Source organism: Arachis ipaensis, chromosome B7, assembly GCF_059453495.1.
Source record: "Arachis ipaensis isolate K30076 ecotype BB chromosome B7, ASM5945349v1, whole genome shotgun sequence".
Lineage (NCBI taxonomy): Eukaryota > Viridiplantae > Streptophyta > Magnoliopsida > Fabales > Fabaceae > Arachis > Arachis ipaensis.
The window spans coordinates 7,002,517-7,017,695 of record NC_142442.1 but is presented as its reverse complement, the minus strand read 5'-3'; the positions used below and the strand labels follow the sequence as shown (position 1 = coordinate 7,017,695).

At 38.1% G+C, this 15,179-nt stretch overlaps 1 protein-coding gene across 3 annotated transcripts; it reads right to left on the bottom strand.

Moving 5' to 3' along the window:
• Positions 1-822: 822 nt before the first annotated feature.
• On the bottom strand, positions 823-3,469 carry LOC148550251 (protein ACCELERATED CELL DEATH 6-like). Of its 3 annotated transcripts, none has more exons than XM_088492769.1 (4): positions 3,355-3,469; positions 2,492-3,146; positions 1,874-2,421; positions 823-1,644 (listed from the first exon to the last, which is right to left on the bottom strand). In XM_088492769.1, the coding sequence occupies exons 2-4, from the start codon at positions 3,144-3,146 to the stop codon at positions 961-963; spliced, it is 1,887 nt and encodes a 628-aa protein (XP_088348895.1). In that variant the 5' UTR covers positions 3,355-3,469; the 3' UTR covers positions 823-960. The 3 variants fall into 3 exon arrangements, with proteins under 3 accessions (XP_088348895.1, XP_088348896.1, XP_088348897.1); XM_088492770.1 differs by having other exon boundaries at positions 3,350-3,399; XM_088492771.1 differs by having other exon boundaries at positions 2,492-3,414.
• Between the last annotated feature and the right edge of the window lie 11,710 nt (positions 3,470-15,179).

Here is a 15,179-nt window from a genome sequence, read left to right as displayed (position 1 = left end):
TCTCCTTTCATATTCTTTTCAAGTTTGGGTCTATTCGCGTTGGAAGATTTCTTAATCAGCCATCGTATTTTAGTTAGACTACACCGACACAAAACAATTCGTAAATTAACGGCCCGTTTGGAAACTATTTAATATAATTGATTTTTCACTAAACAAGTTCATTTTCTGTTCACTGTGAATAACACACTGTATATATGAGTAGTACTGTAAATTTATACCTTACATGGAACAAATCCAATACACATTAACAATATTACAAAAGTATATACTTACATTTAGGAAAAGTCTAGAGACCAGCAATTTTATTAAATTCTGATCAGCATGTAACCAACAAAAAAAGTGAGCCATCGAATGAAATGGCACACCAATTTTATACCTTTAAAATCATCATTAATAACTATTTGATGACTATAAATCACAAAAGTTGCTGGCCCCTAACACTCCGTGAACTCCACATGTGTGAATATTAAATAAGAATACTAATAATTAGGACACATACTACCACTCAAAAATAATTTTTTCCCCTTCAACTAACCCACTGCTACAAGCACTGAAGTAGTGTTATTGTATGCCACAAAAGGTGGCTTTGCATTTGCACATTCCTAAACTTATATAAACAATTAACGGTTGAGCACTTGATACTATAAATTTTTTAAGAAAGGAATGTTGTTTGTACTATTTTTATACACATCTATTGTATACTTTTCTTTTGGAAAAGCAGTATAAAGGACAACTTTTGTTTTTCTCTAACTTCCTATATATCAATAACTTCTAATACAAAGAATTAAAGATACACAAAAATAGTGCACACAATGTTCTGCAAACATACAAACATGTGGCCAGTGCCAACCATACATTAAAACACTAAAACATTAAAACATTTAATGTACTAGTGAAGTTCTTTTTCAAGTTCTTAAGTCACAAACACAAGCTTTATGCATGCAGTAGAACAATAAGAAGCTACGATTCTTGCATCGTTTCGAAGTTGACGCGGTAGATATCATCGTTCGCTGTAGTTCCAGGGATTGTAAATTGGCTAGCAATGGTAGTAAAATAAACAGGTACTACAGGTTCCTTCTCAGCTAGCGATGCTAAGAAGATAAAGGGGTAGTAGGAGATGAACCGAGAGAACTTGGAGGCAGAGGATGATGGGAGGAAAAGGAGCATGTACAAGAAAAAGATAACTGCCACCAAAATGGCAGTTATAACAAGAAACATTGTGGCCAACCAGGTGAGTTTGCTTATAACTGTGTAAATACCAGCCATGAACGCCAGCGAGAGAGTCACAAGAGCGGTTCCAAGAAGCGGCATTGCTACCTCCATGGAAAGAGTCAACAGCTCAATCACTCCGAACCTTCCCCATATGAGTATGATTGTGGCACTGATGGAAGTAAACAAGGATATTGTGATGCAGAAGATGAAAAAGTGGAACATGGCCTTGTTGAGGTTATTGGCGGCGCCATCTGCCTCGCCGGGCACGGCCAAACATGCTGCCACGGAAGCTGTGACTATGAGTGTTGAGATGACACTGAGTGAGTCCACTCTGTCTTTGAACCGCTCTGTCCCAAACACAGTATTGAATCCAAATTCAGACATACGTGGTGCTTTTGCGCCAGCAGATTTTAGTGCAATCCAAGTAAGCGACTGCAAATTCAGAAATGTGAGTTAATTAAGAATGGTTCGAAAGAATGCCAAATATTTCAATGAGAGAAGTTCAAGAGTCAGCAGAATTTATTGTTTTTTGCCAGCATTTTTAGCTATTAGTCCAATTCTTTTAATTCAGTCATCCGACAACATTTTTTTAGTCTAATTTATTGCCAGCAACCTGCAGGCCAAAAACAATAAATTCTGGTTGTCGTCTAGCATTACTTGCCTGTCGAAGGGATGGTTTTTTCCCTGTCCCACCGGCATAATACCTTTTAATTGCAGTGTCAAGAGGCGTTTCCTTACTTGAGCTAACCACGTTAAGATCAACCCGGTGGTCACTTGTTAAGGCATAGACAATCCTGGGACGACCCCAATCGGTAGCCCCATGCAAAGGAGTCTCTCCTGACATATTCTTTTGATTGATCATCATGTCAAGCTGAGGAGTTCCAAGGATGTAGCGCACCACATCAAGCTTTCCACTATTAGCTGCAATGTGAAGAATGTTATTGAGACTTCCATCACGCATCTCATTCAGATCTGGACAGTATAGTAACAATTCCTTAACCACTTCCACATGGCCTCGACCAGCCGCTAGATGAATTGGCAGGTACCATAATTTGTCTCTCTCAATGCTGCAAGTCTTGCATCTATCGAGTAAAAAAACAACACCTTCAAGGTAACCTAAACCTGCTGCAAAATGAAGAGCAACCCCTCCATACGGGTCCCTTAAATGTATCCATTCTTCTTTCTTTCCCAATATGGTGCTCATCATATCTGTCACCATGCACGCACATATGTAACGTTATTATTTCATATACACAAACATTATAAGCTAGCTAATTACCTTTATCCCGCTTGAAGATGGCTACTAGAAGGGGTGATAATCCCTTTGGCGTGGCATTCTCGGGGCACTTGTCCAACATTCTGTTAACAGCTTCCATGAGCCTAGCCTCAACCGCCAAGCACAACACCGATTTCCCTTCCTTGTTTACATTATCCAATGCTAACTCATAACAATCATGTATAGTGGTAGTGGTGCTGTATGCGTCAAGTAAATCGAAAATCATAGTTCCCGTGCTGCTGTTACCACTCATCATGGCTTCGTGTAGCATAATGTTCCCTTGCCAGTTCTTCATTTTCATGAGATCCATTAATCTTGCTTCACCCCCGTTATTATTAAGACAATAAACATCCAAGAGCCTTTTAATAATGGAGATATGGCCCGCTCTTGCAGCAACATGAAGGGGAGTGTCCTGGTTGTCGTTGAGGGACACTATAAGATCAGGTTCTTGTTGCGCCACGCGTTCCGCCATGTCATCATTTCCGTACAAAGCTGCTACATGCAGCACTGTGTTCTTCGTAGGGGTCTTGAATTCTTTCAGAATGTTGGAGGAATAATAAGATTCTTGTGTTGCAGCACCACCTCTTGCTCGGTGATATACTTCTCCAAGCAATTCCAGGCTCCAGTATTGGGGATGCCCAGGAATTCCTTCAGCCATCTACTTTCTCCAATAATCATCATTCTAAATTTATTATTTCTGTCATTTGAATCAACAAAATATATGCAGAGGACTTTTGCTCAAGAAAATATATAACCAAGAATGTTGTATATCGTTTCTCATAGTTTAAATTAAAGAGACGTAACAAAATAGAATAAAAAACAGTGGACAATAGAAGGGTAAACCGAAATTGTGAGCATAACTGAACCTGAAGCTGATGATATAGACTACGAGCTCACGCAGCAACACTATTGGATATGATGCTCCTGCTCCTGAATTAATCTATAATTCTATATATAGGGTTATTGATGTGATGATGATTCTTAGTTCTTTACACGGGCAATCTTATTCGGTGACACATTAAAAAAGCAGGAAGCAACTATGGCATCATTTTATAATTCTTTACGTATATAGTTAGCTATCCTTTAAATTTTCACCAAAGAAGTCATATATATTCTGCGTCCATTTTAAAATGCTTATAAAAGGTGAATGTGCGGGCATCAAAGCTCTTAAGAGTTTCTCTTTTCAATTGCACATGTCATCATCCAAAATTTGTTCTATACTGTACTATAGTGTACTCAATATATATATATATATATAGAGTAGGATCATTGATGATCGTTTTGTTCTTTACTTGTGAAATGTTAATATTCTATTTGGTAAGAAAAAAAAGCAAGAAGCTAAGCATCAAGCAACAACCAAACCTTAGATTCTGCTTTGGCATGAAAGATGAACACAACCAAAAGTTACTTTCACCCTTAGCTGAAACATTTGGTGAGGGCATTCTCAACCTGTTGCTCTTTGAAAAAAGATTCAATGATGAGTTGTTATTTCTAGAGTATATATCCATTTTGGTTCTCAAAGAATTTCGGACCAAACATTTTAGTTCCTAACTAAAATTAATTACTTGATTGGTCCCTAACAATTAATTTCGTCAGTCACTTAGATCCTTGGCTCCGTCAACTCTAACGGAAGACAAAATGGTCCCTGACAACTCTAACAGAAGACAAAATGATCCTGACAACTCTAACAAGGGACAAAATGATCCCCGACCTCTTTATTCGAAAACGACACTGTTCTTCCCCAATTTTTATCATATCTCGCATAACCCTAACGTTCATACTCTCCTTCTTCACCTTCACAGCCTTCTTTTCCATCTTTTCCTTCCTCCTCTTTAGCTCCAAGATTAAGTGATGGTGTAATTGCCACACGTGTCGCACCTACCTCAACATGTCATGGACCACACACTTTTTAAATCTCTGTGACTGGTACATCTACCTCCTCTGCAATTCACCCACCAGAAGCATCCACTTTCACGTCCTCAATAACATCACCTCCAACCCCGATAACGTCCACGACATCCTCAAGACCAAGTTCCACAACTACCTAAGGGCACGCCTTTCTCCACTCTTCGGCAAGCAATATAGATTGTTGGACATTAGGACATCATGAGAAGATTATCCTTTGACATCATATGCAAATTCTCATTTGAAATAGACACCAAGTGCTTCATTCCTTCTTTCTGGGAGTCCAAGTTGGCAGACAGCTTCGACCTCGCATCCAAGTTATCAGTACAATGAGAAATGTCGCCGTTGCCGCTCATATAGAAACTGAAGCGATTACTGAACATTGGTTCGGAGAAGAAGCTGAAGGAAGCGATCGGAGTGGTGGACAAGTGGTCATGGAGATGATAGGGCAAAGGTGGAGGGAGATGGCAATGACGACGACGGGTCTTGACAAATCAGACTTGCTGTCTAGATTCATGGGATCCATCGAAGACGACAAGTAGTTGAGAGACATAGTCATTAGTTTCCTGAGTATGAATTGGTTGAGAACAAGTTGATGATTTTTTTTTCTTGTGAACATTGAAGTTGTAGAGTGTGTGATGGTTTCAGTGGCTAAGAGAAGGGGGGGTTGAATCTTAGCCCCTTTTTGCTTGCTAACACTTGCTGGATTTAGAGGAGACTTTTCTGTTTTTAGCTCGTCTCTAGCCACGAGACATTTTCATTTTGTCTCGTCACTTGGCACGAGACATTTTTGGTTTTTGCTCCTGTGCAGTAGAAAACAGAAATGGAGTAGGAGAGAAGGAAGATTACACCCAGATATATCCTGGTTCGGCTGCTAAGTGCAGTGCAGCCTACATCCAGTCTCCATCACAACAATGATGGAATTTCACTATAATCAACTTGATTACAAACTGTAAAGTGCTAACCCAACTTACAAGGGGATTCCCACAGAATCATGAAACACAACATAGATGAACAAAGGAACTCTAAGACATCTATGGTTTTTTCTTTTAATTTTGCACTCTCTGCCTTTTTTCGCTCTATGGCTTTTTTATGCAAACCTCACTGTTTGCCTTTTTCCATGAGACTCAAGACATGACAAAATTAAACAGAAAAATACTAAACAGAATACATTGAAGGAGAAGAAAATCTGTAAGCTTAGGTAGCTCTGAGAATCCTGTGCCTTGCACTCTCACTGCTTACTTCTAACTCCTTGCTTCAACCAGTGGCTGTTCCTCCTTTTTATAGAAGAGAGAAGCCTCCACACTTGAAGCCAAAAACCCAAGCTAACTTCTTCTTCCTTCAAGAAACCGGTTCGGCCACACAGAGAGAGAAGAGATAACCATGCAAAACCCAACATGCAATTACCTCTAGTTCTTTCTTGATCATCATCCTTCATCAATCCGAGCTCTCCATCCTTGGCTTGCTCTCCAAGATGGATTTCTGGCCCTTGATGCTTCATGATGATAATGACTTCATCTGCTTTAATCTCTGCCTCAACCATCACTTCGCCACTCTAGCTACTTCCTGTGGTGATTGAGCAGAATCAAAGACAAGCCATGCTTCAAGAATCTCCCTGGCTGGCCGTGATCTTCTTCTTCCTTTTTGAGCATGGAGAAGTCAAGATTACCTCACCAAATCTATCCGAAAATGGTGACAATCTCAGCCACAGCTCATTTTTATTTTAGTATGTTTTCTTGCCATCATCGTGATGGTCTTTAGGCTTGCTTTCTCTTCCTTTCGGTAGCTCATTTTTGCTTCCATGGCTACCAATATTTCCTGTGTAATAACCGAAGAGAAAAAGAAGTGAGAGAGAAGAAAGAATCTGAAGAAAAGCAATAGTGGTTAAACTAATTAATTGAAAAATAGCTTGCTTTTGCTTCCCTTAGTTGGCGTGTAGCAATGATGCCCTTTACTCAAATCAATCTTCTCTCACTTGCTTATATTCCCAATGTTTAAAATAGCTTTGAAATCCTTTCAGGAAGTGTAATGGAATCCGTTGGAAGCATTTGAGGATTTGTTTTTCTATGCTTCATAGATTCGGACATAGCATGAGAAACACTCATGGAATTGGGCTTGGTTGTAATAATCAATAAGTTTCTTGGCCCAATAATAACATTTGCTTTCCTAATAAAATTTGGAATATGCATGAAGCAAATGGGAAAGCATGTAACACACTTGGGCTTAGAGCAATCAAAATCATTTGGGCCCAAGTAACATAAAGAATCAGATCAGCCATATTCATCATATATTTTTAAAACCAAAGGCTGAGAGTAATTGGGCTTGCACCAGAAATTTGTTTTCGGCCCAATATTAAAACCTGTAACAAAATTATTTAATCAATATATATTGAATGAAAAATTCAGATTAATAATTTTGTAATTAATTAATTTTAATAATGTTTAGTCATCACAAATATTAATTTAGAGTTTTCCAAACTCATCAATCTCCCCCTTGATGACAAACATTATTAAAATTGAAATGGAAAGAAATTAAAAAAAATGAGTATGAGTACTCCCTTTGAAGATTGAATTTCTCCCCCTTTCTACATGTCACATGGCTCCCCCTTAATATATACCATTTTTACCAAGGGAAGCTCTAACCTGTAACATTTTAATCAAGCTTTAAGAACAATGTTATTTAGCATGGTAGATGATGCTAAATGCTTGATTTATGAGCAGTTTTAATTGATAGTCAAAACTCATTTGATATCATAAACTGATTTATTGCTCAAACTATACAACAAAACAAAGTTGTTTAAAAATTCAAATATTTTTCAGTCAAGATATCAGAGCCATATTATTTCAAGTAAGGAAAATATTTTGAATCACATATGATCATATTAAAACATGGCAGCTGTTAGATATCACAATTTAAAAGAACCGCCAAAAATAAAATTTCAAACCAATATGTTTATCAAGATGAATAAGAATATTCCTATTTCAATACAAGCATGTTCATCAGGATAAATCATCAATCAGGCATTCATATGATTAATACAAACATATTGTCAAGCATCAACATAAAACAAATGCCAAGTACATTTCCAACAGCCAACAGTAGTAACCATAGTGAAACACACAACAAGGGAGATCATGAATTTTCAATTTGAAAATTTCATCCCCTGTTTCAACAACTCCTTCCCTGTTTCATTTGTTTCAATTTCAATTTTGGAAACAATTTTCCTCCCCCTTTTGGCATCAAGAGACACCTGCACAAAATATGAATAACATAACAAAATATCCATAATAAAGTAACAAGAGAGTAGCAAAGTATCATAGAGCAGTGAGTATCAAGTCATGCTCCTACAAAAAACAGATTGAGCCTAATGGAGCCAATATCAAATAAAGTAAAGAAACAGTCATTAATCATCAGAAAGATTGATCTCTGAACCAGAATCATCATCATAATCCCCTGTACCCATGTCATCATCAAAGCTTTTGATCATGAAACTAACTCTTTCGTGACATTTCTTCCAAGTCCTTTCCTGTTCATATTCCAATTTTCGGGCAGCATTGTGAGATTTACGCATTAGCTTGGCCATGTTGCGAAACTCTTTGAGAACTTCCCGGATTGATTGAGTGACATCTGAGGGTTCAGGACGGCTCTCCAGATCGCTGAGAGATGGTTCAGAGGGAACAAACCACTTCCCATATGGAAGATTAGCCTTTTTAGTACTCTTTACTGCTTCCCACATATGACGTATCATAATATAAGCAAATGAAATTGGGGTAGAAGTAATAAGAGCAAAAAGGATAATAGAATCAGAAACTGTTACTCTATGATGAGAACCACTTTGAGGAGTGAGGATATGAGTGATGATACGGTGCAAGAGAGAGTTCTCCGGGCCGAGGGATTTGTGAGTTGGGATCAATCCATCTAGTCCAGAGAGGTTTGCACAGATGTGTTGCAAGATAGCTTGTTGTGTAACTCCCACTTGATCATCCCATTTATCAACCATGTAGACTTTTGGTCCTTCATCTTCATACCCAAGAGCAGCTCCTATTGTTTGAGGAGTGAGGGTTATGTAAACACGCTTGACGTAAGAGTGGATTGAGCCATCAATCAAACGCATGTTTGCATAAAATTCCCGGACCAGCCCCGGGTAAACCAGTTTCTGAATGTGAACCAGAGGGGTCCATTTCAGAGCATCAAACAGAGAGGAAAAGTTGATTCCTTTGGTGGCCAGATTTTCAAGATTCACCAAGTAAGAAGGGCAGAGATGGCATTTCAGCAGGACTTCTTTGTGAAATTCATAGAATGCACATGAGTAGAACCTAGAGGGATCGAAATGTGAATGAGGCTTGTGAAACTTGTTCTTGAATTCGAGTGACTCCAAATTCGCAGGTTCATTAGTATCATGCAACACAAAGCTTTTCTGCCTCTTTTGAGAGCTCCTTGCATGTGGGGTGGATCTTTTCGGCGATGATTGAGGGGGCGAGGTGTGAGACTCGTCTTCATCTTCTTCAACACTAGGTTCCTTGGCCTTTCCAGATTCGCCTCTTCCAGACGTTTTCTTGGCAACAACCTTACGGCGCATGGTTTCAGTCTTTTTGGATGGAGGTGATTGAGTAGAAGATGAGGTAGAATGAAGATAGATATGTGTATGTGTTGGAGGTGATGAAAAAGGTGGGTTCTTTTGAATGGGGGTTCGATTACTTCTCCTAGGTGCAGTTTTCTTTTTCATGGTAAGAGAAATGGAGAGGTTGAATATGAAGAGGTGATGGCCGAAAGAGAATGAGGGTGGAAGGAGGTTAGTGGTGCAATAAATGAGGATTGGAGAGAGATGATGGGGAAGTTAATGACCATAATAGCGCGGTTATTAACCAAATGGGTGTTTCAAAAAGTGATAAAGAGGAAGTTTCTTTCCTTGAATCAAGGGATTAGTTGGAAGAGAAAGATATGATTTGACAACATACTTCTTCCAACAAGATTTGAAAAGACAATCCAAGGGATTTTGTGATTTTATTTTTCAAAGAGGGAATAACTAACTAAACTGTCATGGTGGGGTCAGGAATTATTAGGTGGGGCCCATGAGAATTTTAAATCTGCGTTGCCTCCCCCTTGATCATAGCTCCTCCATCAAGCTTGCATTTTTATCTCGTCCAAACCTACGAGACAAAACTGAACAGAGTTAAAAATTCACAAAATTTCAATGAAACTTAAATCAAACATTCCCAAACTTTTTCTCAAGGTACAGAATCTGTCTTCACAGAGTGGTTTTGTAAAAATATCAGCAATTTGGTCTTCAGATTTTACAAATTGAATATCAATAGTTCCCTTTTGCACATGTTCTCTAATGAAATGATATTTAATTTCAATGTGCTTTATTCTTGAGTGTAAAACAGGATTTTTAGAAATGTTTATAGCACTCATATTATCACAAAATAAGGGTATACTATTGATTTTTAATTTGTAATCTTCTAATTGTGTTTTTAACCAAATTAATTGAGTGCAACATGCAGATGCGGAAATGTATTCTGCTTCAGCTGTGGATAAAGCCACTGTGGCTTGCTTTTTGCTTGACCACATATTGAGTGAGCTTCCAAGGAAGCAACACATGCCGGATGTGCTTCGTCTATCCACTCTATCTCCCGCAAAATCTGCATCACAAAACCCTACTGCACAAAAGTCATCAGATTTAGGATACCATAATCCATAATCACAAGTTCCCTTAATATATCTAATGATGCGCTTAACAGCCGTGAGATGAGGTTCTTTTGGGTGAGATTGGAATCTTGAACATACACCCACACTTTGGACAATGTCCGGTCTAGAGGAGGTAAGGTACATGAGTGAACCTATCATTCCCCTATACCTTGTTTCATCCACATCTTGACCATCATCATCATTTTCAAGTTTTGTGTTGGGATGCATTGGTGTACCCATTGCTTTGAAATTTTCTAGGCCAAACTTTTTAATAAGTTCTTTTGCATACTTTTCTTGGTAAATAAAAGTACCACTAGGAATTTGTTTAATTTGGAGTCCAAGAAAGAAAGTAAGTTCTCCCATTAAACTCATTTCAAACTCACTAGTCATGAGTTTTCCAAACTCTTCACACAAGGAAATGTTGGCCGATCCAAATACAATGTCATCAACATAAACTTGAACAAGGAGTATATCATCATTAGATGCTTTAATAAATAAAGTAGTGTCGGTGGTACCCCTTTGAAATTGATTTTCCAACAAGAAGGCACTAAGCCTTTCATACCAAGCTCTTGGAGCTTGTCTAAGACCATAAAAAGCCTTAGTTAATTCGAAAACATGATTTGGAAACTCTTTTTGTTCAAAATCGGGGGGTTGTGACACATACACTTCTCTATCAATAAAGCCATTAAGAAAAGCACACTTAACATCCATTTGAAACATTTTGAAACCTTTATGGGCGGCATAGGCAAGAAGCAATCTAATTGCTTCCATTCTAGCTACTGGAGCAAAAGACTCATCAAAATCTATACCCTCTTCTTGATCGTAACATTGGGCCACTAATCTAGCCTTGTTATGAATAACTTGTCCATCCTCACCAAGTTTATTTTTAAATACCCACTTAGTACCGGTAACTTTCTTACCATCCGGATGAGGTACTAGTGTCCAAACCTCATTCTTGTCAAATTGAGCAAGCTCTTCTTGCATGGCCTTGACCCATGATGGATCCTCAAGAGCTTGTTTGACATTGTTGGGCTCTATTTGTGACAAGAGAGCAAGATTGCTAGGTTCGGCTTGCCTTTTGGTGGATGATCTTGTTGTTACACCATGAGAGGGATCACCAATGATGAAGTCATGAGGATAACCCCTCATAGACTTCCATTCTCTAGGTTTTCGGATAGGTGTAGTACTTTGATTATCTTCTGGTGGTCTCACTGTTTCAGTTGCTCGTGCCTGCTCAGGAGACAAAATGGAAATGTCTCCTCCAATCTGACGAGACAAAACCGGGTTGACAGATTCTTCATTTTGCACAGATTTGGAATTTTCTTTATTTGTTCCAGCCTCTTCACAATCTGAATCCATATCCTTCACAATACTGGGAATTAAGTTAGAATCACAAAAGTAACATGTATGATTTCCTCTATGGTTCTATGCTCTTTGAGATAAACTCTATAGGCCTTGCTTGTGGTGGAATATCCAACAAACATTCCTTCATAGGATTTTGGATCAAACTTTTCAAGATTTTCTTTATTATTAAGCACAAAATATTTGCATCCAAAAACATGAAAGTACTTAAGATTTGGAGGAGTTCCTTTCCATAGCTCATAAGGGGTTTTCTTTAACCCTTTTCTAATGATTGTTCTATTCAAAATATAACATGCTGTGTTCACAGCTTCAGCCCATAAGAATTTAGGAATTTCATTCTCACATAGCATAGCCCTAGTCATCTCTTGAAGGCTTCTATTCCTTCTTTCAACCACCCCATTTTGTTGGGAGGTTCTAGGGCATGAAAAATTATGAGAAATCCCTAAGTCATCACAGAATTTTTCAAAATCTTGATTTTCAAATTCTCTTCCATGATCATTTCTCAAATGGGCAATTTTCAAATCCTTTTCATTTTGAATTTTCTTACAAAGGGTGGAAAAAGCATGAAAAGCATCATTCTTATGAGCAAGGAAAAGTACCCAACCAAATCTAGAGTAATCATCTACCACCACAAGACCATAATGTTTACCTCCTAAACTTTGAGTTCTAGTAGGACCAAAAAGATCAATATGTAACATTTCCAATGACCGTTTGGTTGAAATTCCATCTTTTGATTTAAAAGACGATTTTACTTGTTTGCCTAATTGGCAAGCATCACAAGTAAGATCATTTTCAAACTTAATATTTGGAATTCCTCTAACCAAGTTCTTTTTGACTAGCTTAGAAATTTGATACATGCTAGCATGCCCCAACTTTCTATGCCAAAGCCATTTTTCAGATTCAAGAGATGTAAAGCATGTTACATTTTGTTCTTTTAATTCCTCAAGAGTTAATCCATACACATTGTTACACCTTTTGGCTTCAAATAAAATATCCCCAGTTTTCTCACAAACAACCAAACAAACAAACTTCTTAAAAACAACTTCAAAACCCAAATCACACAATTGACTAACACTAAGCAAATTATGTTTTAAACCATGTACAAGGAGAACATCATCTATACAAGAAGAAAAATTTTTACCAACTTTCTCAACAGCCACAATTTTTTCTTTTGCATCATCACCGAAAGTGACAAGCCCTCCATCATATTCATCAAGCTTTATGAAGAAGGTTGTCTTTCCGGTCATATGCCTAGAGCATCCGCTGTCCATATACCACATATTTTCCTTCCTTTTGGATGTTAGGCACACCTACAAAACAAGCTCAAGTAACCTTAGGTATCCAAATCTTTTTGGATCCTTTTACGTTAAACCATCTTCTATGTCCTAAGCCATTGTAATCAAAAACAATTTTATAAACCTTGTCACCGACCATTCTTTCACCGAAAAAGCATTGAATGGGAAAGTGTCCATTCCGATTGCATAGTCTACAAAATCTGGGAGTTGATGTTTTGTTAAAGTAGGTGGGATCTTGAAATCTTGTATCATTAGAAGATGAAGCAATATTTTCAAAATGTGAATTTTCAGATTTATAGAACCCCAATCCAGCCTTATCATAAAGAGGTTTTTGACTAGCCAAGATGTGATTTAAACTTTCGGAACTTTGTGTAAACTTGGCTAAGTCTTCCTTAAGTCTTTTAACCTCTTTAAGCAACTCTTCATTTTGCTTAAAACAATCCACATATGCAAGAACAGAATGGTTACTTTCACAGCTTCTAACTTGGGCTCTTAACTGCTTATTCTCTTCAACAAGGTCACAAGCAGTTTCGGCCTCTCTTACTTTTTCTTTTAAAAAACTGTTTTCAGCCTTGAGAATGGTGATTTGTTGTTCAAGTTCTTGATTTTCCAGCAAAAAACATCTTATTTTTTCAGAGAGGTGGTCTATCATAAGATGAAGATCTTCAGTGTTAGGGTTATGAAAGACTACCTGATCTATGTGGTCTGCTATGAGACATGTTTGTGACTTGGTCTCGATTTCTTCATCATCATCATCAGAGTCATTTTCCAGGTCTTCCCATGTGGCCATCAGTCTTTTCTTCTTTCCTCTTTTCGGCTTTTCCTCCTTCTTCAGCTTGGGACAATTAGATTTGAAATGCCCCATTTCCTTGCAATTGAAGCAAGTTACTTTGCTAAGGTCTTTCTTCACTCTCCTTGTGCTGCTACCTTTGCTTTTGAGCTTAGCCATTTTCCTGAATTTTTTTGCAAATAACACAAACTCATTTTCAGAAGAGTTATCACTGGATTCATCATCCAGAGGGTTAGTCACAGAAGAAAATGCAATTCCTTTCTTTTTTGTATCTTTTTTCAAATAGGTATTTTCAAAAGCAAGAAGATTTCCTCTCAAATCATCAAGTGTTATGGAGTCTAAGCTACTGCTCTCAGAAATAATTAAAGCTTTAGTTTTTCACTCTTTTGTGAGACATCTCAACACTCTTCTCACTAGCACAGAATCAGAATGTGTATTTCCCAGAGCATCTAAGCCAACAATGATAGTATTGAACCGTTCGAATAGTTCATCAATGGACTCTCCTTCCTTCATTGCAAACATTTCATACTCTCTATTCAACATATCTGTCCGAGTCTTCTTTACAATGGTGGTTTCTTCATGGGTGATTTGCAATTTGTCCCAGATTTCCTTTGCCGTTGTGCATCTTGATACCCGTCGGTACTCCTCGAAGCTTATAGCACAGTTGAGCAGATTTATTGCCTTGGCATTTAACTCTACCTTCTTCCTATCTTCTTCTGTCCATCTTGCTTCAGGTTTGAGAGAAACAACTCCTTCGGCACTTGTAACGGTTGGATATTGTGGTCCTTCCAAGATGATTTTCCATAGTCTGTAATCCACTGCTTGTACAAATATCTTCATCCTCTCCTTCCAATAGGTATAATTTTTCCCATTGAAAAGAGGGGGTCTGTTGCTTGATTGACCTTCAGTTAGATTATAAGACACCACATTTGCGCCACTGTTTTCTGCCATGAGGATCTTTACTCTAAGCTGCAAAGCTTGATCTCTTTGAGACCAAGCTCTGATACCAATTGATGGTTTCAGTGGCTAAGAGAAGGGGGGTTGAATCTTAGCCCCTTTTTGCTTGCTAACACTTGCTGGATTTAGAGGAGACGTTTCTGTTTTTAGCTCGTCCCTAGCCACGAGACATTTTCATTTTGTCTCGTCACTTGGCACGAGACATTTTTGGTTTTTGCTCCTGTGCAGTAGAAAACAGAAATGGAGTAGGAGAGAAGGAAGATTACACCCAGATATATCCTGGTTCGGCTGCTAAGTGCAGTGCAGCCTACATCCAGTCTCCATCACAACAATGATGGAATTTCACTATAATCAACTTGATTACCAACTGTAAAGTGCTAACCTAACTTACAAGGGGATTCCCACAGAATCATGAAACACAACATAGATGAACAAATGAACTCTAAGACATCTATGACTTTTTCTTTTAATTTTGCACTCTCTGCCTTTTTTCGCTCTATGGCTTTTTCATACAAACCTCACTGTTTGCCTTTTTCCGTGAGACTCAAGACATGACAAAATTAAACAGAAAAATACTAAACAGAATACATTGAAGGAGAAGAAAATCTGTAAGCTTAGGTAGCTCTGAGAATCCTGTGCCTTGCACTCTCACTGCTTACTTCTAACTCCTTGCTTCAACCAATGGCTGTTCCCC